The 7,230-nt window shown below is 35.3% G+C and overlaps 1 protein-coding gene across 5 annotated transcripts; it reads left to right on the top strand.

Moving 5' to 3' along the window:
- Positions 1-1,633: 1,633 nt before the first annotated feature.
- On the top strand, positions 1,634-6,426 carry LOC100789534 (phytosulfokine receptor 2). 5 transcript variants are annotated; one of them, XR_005887489.1, is made up of 3 exons: positions 1,634-1,848; positions 1,976-2,053; positions 6,182-6,426. XR_005887489.1 is itself a non-coding variant. In XM_006592571.4 (3 exons), exon 3 carries the CDS (start codon positions 2,523-2,525, stop codon positions 5,679-5,681), a length of 3,159 nt encoding a protein of 1,052 aa, XP_006592634.1. In that variant the 5' UTR covers positions 1,634-1,848; positions 1,976-2,053; positions 2,383-2,522; the 3' UTR covers positions 5,682-6,168. The 5 variants fall into 5 exon arrangements, 3 of the variants coding, with proteins under 3 accessions (XP_006592634.1, XP_003540126.1, XP_025983409.1); XR_001387186.3 differs by having other exon boundaries at positions 1,634-1,853; XM_006592571.4 differs by lacking the exon at positions 6,182-6,426 and adding an exon at positions 2,383-6,168.
- Positions 6,427-7,230: the final 804 nt, after the last annotated feature.

The raw sequence follows: 7,230 nt of genomic DNA, 5'->3' as shown, positions 1-7,230 counted from the left end.
AGCTAAACCTCTACATAGACATACCATCAACCTTCAATCTAGAGCAACTACTGCTACACAACAAAACACATCAAAAATACTTTCTGATGAATGTTTCACTAAGTTGTACTTCAGAATGAAAAGGTTAGAATGGTTTTAAAGTTCTAACAAAAGCTAACACAACTAGTATATATTTTGAACTTATGCAACATGTCTTCATGTTGACCCTAGTTACTCCAACAAATAGTTATTTGAAAGGTTTTTTTAAGGAAATTCAAGCTACCATTCAAAGCAAGCAACTTCATTGAAGCAAGAACAGAAAATGTCAAACCTTATTTGAGTGAGAAAATATACTTCTACCTTTTTGCTGAGAGTGACCTACTTCCATCTTGAACTTACATTGTAAATTCGTAAGAAGTGAGATTTGTATTCCTAATTAGAAACCTTCTATTTTGGGAAGAATTTGTATATGTGTAGTAGCTTCATAGAAAACCTCTTTTATTGTAAATTGAGAAAAGTCTCCAATCCAAGGCCAAGTGTTGGTGTTGTGGTGAGGGAGCAACTGTGTATACCTTAAGTCAGTGGGATTGTCACTGATTAAGGTTTGAGCTATTATTTTAGGACTTAGGTGAAGTCCTAGCTTGATTGACACCTTGTGATGAGGTGTTGTGCTGTTATGTACCAATGTAACTGGGGTTGTGATAATGAAATCTCACTAAGTTTGAGTGACGACTGGACATAGTCTTGCGATTTAGGGTGAACCAATATAAACATGTTGTGTCTTCCTTTTTCTCTCTTGATTTATTGTTTATTCTCTAATTAGATAATAAATTGTTCTTATAAGTAATTACTTAAGGAAACTAATTTAAGGAAATCATACTAACAAGATTTTAGTAGAAAGTTTATGTTTTAATCAAATGATTAAAGTTTCATTGAACTTTAATGTTTTCAGAAACTGATAATGTTCCCTTCTGAACTCAAAGGATTTTTCATTCTGAACAAATCTCACTCCGAACTATCTTTAGAATTTGAAATTTTTTTCAAAAGAAAACAAATTGATTAAATAACGTGATTCAACCCACTTCTTGTATTATAAACAAGGGTTTAAAAATGGGCAAAGTTTTTTAGAGAGACTAAAAACGCTGACCAAAACTTAATGTGCACTAAAAGTTGTCAAAAAAATTGAGGGACCAAAATTTGGAATCTAAAAAAGTTTAAAAAAAAATTATAAACTTAACTAACTCCAAAAACATCACGTGATGTTAATGAACAGATCTCCAAACATGACAATATGATGAATATGGTATGCTTGTTTAACCATTCAAACCTAGGTAGCATGAATTTCAATGTGTCGAAATGGAGAAGTTACAAAGCTTTGACATAAGTACATCTACTAATGTTTTTTCCTATGGTGTAATTGAGATTAAAAATGAAATTATTGACAGTTTAAAAAGTGAAGGGTCACAAAATCAATTTTTTTTCATGAGAACTTCCAAATGAAAAAGGAATTTGTGGCGAACCTCTTTTTGATCTTGCCACCAATTTTATGTTATAATGTGCCTTGAATGACACTTAAAGAATTTCCTTCCTGTTTTTTTATATTGTCTCTTGTTTATATTTCATTACATGCTCACATGGATGAGGGAAAGGTTTAGAAAAATCTATTTTTCATTACATGTCACATTGAATGACGCAGTTTCCTTTTCTGTCTTGCACCCGTGTTTAAAGTTTTCTGCTTTACACTGTTGCTTGATGTGAAATATCCGTTTCTTTTGTTTAACTAGCAATTCAACCACTTCCTTTTTCGGTTCTGAAAATCATACACTCCTGCTTTGAAACAGAGACCCATTTGGCTAAAAGTCTGCTAAGGTTAGGTAAAATGCACTACGACTTTCCCATTCCTTTTCTTTTATGCTTCTTCAAAGCTTTCTGTGCTTGTTTTCACACTTTTCTGCCATCTTAACTGAACCAATATTATTTCATTTTTTGCGAAAAGGACTTTTGTGGGTGGGCTGAGGTTTCGTTTGAATGGTCACTGTTGAGTGATGGAGTTGAGCTACCTGCAATGTTAATGGTAATGGGATCTTTACTTTTTGTTATGTACCTCACTGCTTCTACGTGAATTCAATGTTCTTTTTCACTTCCTTTTGTGTGCTTTTTATTTTTAAATGGTTCCTATTGATTGCTTCGTCCTCACGCTGTTGTTTAATGGTCCCTTTTCTTCATTTGACCATCCTCTTCTTGAATTGGGTTGATTTTGAATTAGCATTTACATCAGTATTTGCATTCAGATAGAGATTTAGTTGTCTTTCCTTTATTATTCTTCTTTTCCCAATATTTGGTTTCGGTGTGTGTTGGTGATATCAATAGTTTTCACTTTGTTAATTGTCTTTATGTATGCAGTTGCAAATTGTCTATTTTGCTGAGTGTTGAAAATTTTGGAGGTTGGGTTCTTCTGAGTTGTGAAAAGCACTGAACTTCTAGTGATGATTTGAAGCTGAACACACACACACACACACATATTTTCTCTTTTGGTTTCTGAAATGGTGCTGCAAAGATGCTACCCTATGGCTTTTGTGCAATGGGGTTTCTTGGCTTGCTTGCTTTGCTTTTCTGTGGGACTTGAAACCCCAGCCAGATCTTGTGACAAGCATGATCTGTTGGCCCTGAAGGAATTTGCAGGCAACCTTACAAAAGGGTCTATCATCACAGAATGGTCAGATGATGTTGTCTGCTGCAAATGGATTGGGGTTTATTGTGATGATGTGGTTGATGGAGCAGATGCTAGTAGAGTGTCCAAGTTGATTCTACCTGGAATGGGTCTCAACGGCATGATTTCGAGTTCTTTAGCCTATCTAGATAAGCTAAAGGAGCTCAATCTTTCATTCAATCGTCTCCAAGGTGAATTGTCTTCTGAGTTCTCTAATTTGAAGCAGTTAGAAGTTCTTGACTTGAGCCATAATATGCTGTCTGGACCAGTTGGTGGGGCACTTTCCGGTTTGCAATCCATTCAGATACTGAATATTTCTAGCAATTTATTTGTTGGAGACCTCTTCCGTTTCAGGGGATTGCAACATCTCAGTGCTCTCAACATTAGCAACAATTCATTCACCGACCAGTTCAATTCTCAAATATGCAGCTCCTCCAAGGGTATTCATATTCTTGATATATCCAAAAATCATTTTGCTGGTGGTCTTGAATGGTTGGGCAACTGTAGCATGTCTCTCCAAGAGTTACTTTTGGATTCCAATTTATTTTCTGGCACTCTTCCTGATTCCTTGTATTCAATGTCAGCTTTGAAGCAGCTCTCAGTCTCTCTGAACAACCTCTCTGGTCAGTTAAGCAAGGATCTAAGTAACCTCTCAAGCCTAAAATCTCTAATAATTTCTGGAAATCATTTTTCAGGGGAACTCCCAAATGTTTTTGGGAATCTTTTGAACCTTGAACAACTAATAGGAAACTCCAATTCATTTTCTGGATCATTGCCTTCCACCTTGGCCTTATGCTCAAAACTCCGAGTGCTTGATCTTCGAAATAATTCTTTGACAGGTTCTGTTGGTCTTAATTTCGCTAGGTTGTCTAATCTTTTCACATTGGACCTTGGTAGCAATCATTTTAATGGATCCCTTCCAAATTCGTTGTCCTATTGCCATGAATTGACAATGTTAAGCCTTGCTAAAAATGAGTTAACTGGCCAAATCCCTGAGAGCTATGCAAACCTCAGTTCACTTTTGACTCTGTCGTTGTCAAACAATAGCTTTGAGAACTTATCTGAGGCGTTTTATGTACTGCAACAATGCAAAAATCTCACCACTCTTGTCCTCACAAAGAATTTCCACGGTGAGGAAATTCCAGAAAATTTAACAGCAAGCTTCGAGAGCCTTGTGGTTTTAGCACTTGGAAATTGTGGTCTCAAAGGCCGTATTCCTTCTTGGCTATTGAATTGCCCGAAATTGGAAGTTCTTGATTTGTCATGGAACCATTTGGAAGGTAGTGTCCCTTCTTGGATTGGTCAGATGCACCATTTGTTCTACTTGGATTTGTCAAATAATTCTCTTACAGGAGAAATACCGAAAGGTTTGACAGAGCTGAGGGGCCTCATATCCCCCAATTATCATATATCAAGTCTCTTTGCATCTGCTGCTATTCCTCTCTATGTCAAGCGAAACAAGAGTGCTAGTGGGCTGCAATATAACCATGCCTCAAGTTTCCCTCCTTCAATATACTTGAGCAATAACAGATTAAGTGGAACAATATGGCCTGAAATCGGTCGTTTAAAAGAACTTCATATCTTGGATTTAAGCAGGAACAACATCACCGGCACCATTCCTAGCTCTATTTCAGAGATGAAGAATTTGGAAACATTAGATTTATCTAATAATACTCTTGTTGGAACTATTCCTCGGTCATTTAACAGCCTCACATTCTTGTCTAAGTTCAGTGTGGCATATAACCACTTATGGGGATTAATTCCAATAGGAGGACAATTTTCAAGTTTCCCAAATTCAAGTTTTGAGGGCAACTGGGGGCTTTGTGGGGAAACATTTCATCGTTGTTACAATGAGAAAGATGTGGGCTTGAGGGCCAACCATGTGGGGAAATTTAGTAAAAGCAATATCCTTGGCATAACAATTGGGTTAGGAGTAGGGCTTGCACTGCTTCTTGCTGTTATTCTGCTAAGAATGTCAAAGAGGGATGAGGATAAGCCAGCTGATAACTTTGATGAGGAGCTTAGCTGGCCAAACAGGATGCCTGAAGCACTTGCTTCTTCAAAATTGGTGCTTTTTCAGAATTCAGATTGCAAGGATCTGACAGTTGAAGATTTGTTAAAATCCACTAGCAATTTTAACCAAGAAAATATAATTGGTTGTGGTGGATTTGGTCTTGTCTACAAGGGGAATCTTCCTAATGGCACAAAGGTAGCTATCAAGAAACTTTCAGGGTACTGTGGTCAGGTGGAACGTGAATTCCAAGCTGAAGTGGAGGCACTCTCAAGAGCTCAACATAAGAACCTTGTTTCACTTAAAGGTTATTGTCAGCATTTCAATGACAGATTGTTAATTTACTCCTACTTGGAGAATGGAAGCCTTGACTATTGGCTGCATGAGAGTGAGGATGGAAATTCAGCTCTAAAATGGGATGTAAGACTCAAGATTGCCCAGGGTGCAGCTCATGGATTAGCTTATTTGCACAAGGAGTGTGAACCACATATCGTGCATCGAGATATTAAATCCAGCAACATACTTTTGGATGATAAATTTGAAGCTTATTTGGCTGACTTTGGTCTCTCAAGGCTACTTCAACCCTATGATACCCATGTTTCAACAGATTTAGTAGGAACTTTAGGATATATTCCTCCAGAATATAGTCAGGTACTGAAAGCAACTTTCAAGGGTGATATTTATAGCTTTGGTGTTGTTCTAGTTGAGCTTCTTACTGGTCGAAGGCCTATAGAAGTCACCGTCAGCCAACGTAGCAGGAATCTAGTGTCTTGGGTATTGCAGATGAAATATGAGAATAGGGAGCAGGAAATTTTTGATTCAGTCATTTGGCACAAGGATAATGAGAAACAGCTCTTAGATGTACTAGTTATTGCTTGTAAATGTATAGATGAAGATCCAAGGCAGAGACCCCATATTGAATTAGTTGTTTCATGGCTTGATAATGTAGGATTTGATGGCTCTGAACAGTCATCATCTTAAATCCCCGCAATCATGCCATATACCTGGTTTTGATTGGTGTATCATTTGAGACAGTACATACTTGTAAAGCATGTTATTAGGGTGGTGGTGGGATATTCTTGATAAGGCTACACACTTATTTGGCTTTTAGTTCTAATTAGTTCTATACTGATGGTTTAATATGTACGAAGGGTACTTTTTAACTGTCATATCTTATCCAACACTGGCTTTTGGCAACCTTGTCAACTGTTATCAAGTAGCATTAATGAAAAAACTTTGTCAACATAAATTGCCAAAACCTAAACCATTTGCTCCTTTTTGCTTAAATCAGCACTTAATTCTTATAAATATCGAGTTCTGCTTGGATATATTGTATCAATATATATCTAAGATTGTGTCTCAGTTTCTTTTCCGTGTTTATTTAGTATATGCCTGTGTCTTTTTTTTTTTGACCATGTGACTGGAATTCACTGCAAGAGAATGCTGACAAAATTTATAAATTTCTGTTGCTTACTCTTCAGATACTTCATACTTGGATATATTCGATGGTAGGGAATTCTGGTGTCTTATTTGCAGAATGTGTGATTTTCTTTTCTTTCTTCTATATCTTTTTTTTTAATGGAAAATGAGCATTAAAAATGATTTGCTGGACTTTGAATGTGTAACATGTGGATTGAAAATGATTTGTTGGACTTTGGGGCAAAAATATTACATTAGCCTATTTAGTTGTTATATATTCAAGGATGGTAACGAACATTCACTTGTTTTTTTTAGGTGTTTTAGTAAATTGTGATCTTGATTTTCTTAGATATATATAAAGTGTAGTTAATTTTCTTTTTTTAAGAAAACTAAGTAGGTCCGTCTTAGTAAATAAGTGAGATTTACGTATATCTGCTTATTTTTTAAAAGCAAAACTTTAGTAAGTCATAATTTTGATTTTTTAAAAATACATTTAATGTTTAACTTACTAAAATATCTTTTAAAAAAAATTAAAGAATAAATTACCCCGACAATTCCCGAAGGTTCATCAAATTCACCCGATACATTTATACCCCGACATGACCTCTCCCTAATAGTCTGGAAAACATTTTACCGGCATTTTTAATTGAGTGAAAAATATTATATCGTGTAGAAATGCTAAGGAGGTGGGGTAGGGCGGGGACGTGTTTGGTTCTTCCTATCTTCGGCCTCAAAAAAAAACACGGCATAGGAGTATAAAAGAGTCATTCTTATTAAATTTTATCGGATTTGGATATATCCATGGCTAATCCGTCACATCATTTTTATACTTTTAATTTTTTGATGTTTTTAATATATAATAAATTAAGTTATTAATTATATTTGAATTCAAACAAGATGTGATAAATAATAATAAATAACAAAGAAATTAAAGATAAACAATGAATAATTAAATTATATTTTTAGTTAAATGAATAATTTTAAGTTTGTTATTTAATTATTATTATCATAATTTTAATTTTTTAACTATAACTAGGTGTCCATAAATGACTTTAGACTAACCAACTAACTTCCTTCCCTATTGTTCTCTACTTCTATTTATAATTGCCTA

Source organism: Glycine max, chromosome 12 (genome assembly GCF_000004515.6).
Source record: "Glycine max cultivar Williams 82 chromosome 12, Glycine_max_v4.0, whole genome shotgun sequence".
NCBI classification, from domain to species: domain Eukaryota; kingdom Viridiplantae; phylum Streptophyta; class Magnoliopsida; order Fabales; family Fabaceae; genus Glycine; species Glycine max.
Note: the sequence above shows the minus strand (reverse complement) of the source record. Positions and strands in the feature narration are given on the sequence as shown.

What these genes read in the sequence shown, in the direction of transcription:
- LOC100789534 (XM_006592571.4), top strand. Translation starts at nt 2,523, where the DNA reads ATGGTGCTGCAAAGATGCTACCCTATGGCTTTTGTGCAATGGGGTTTC.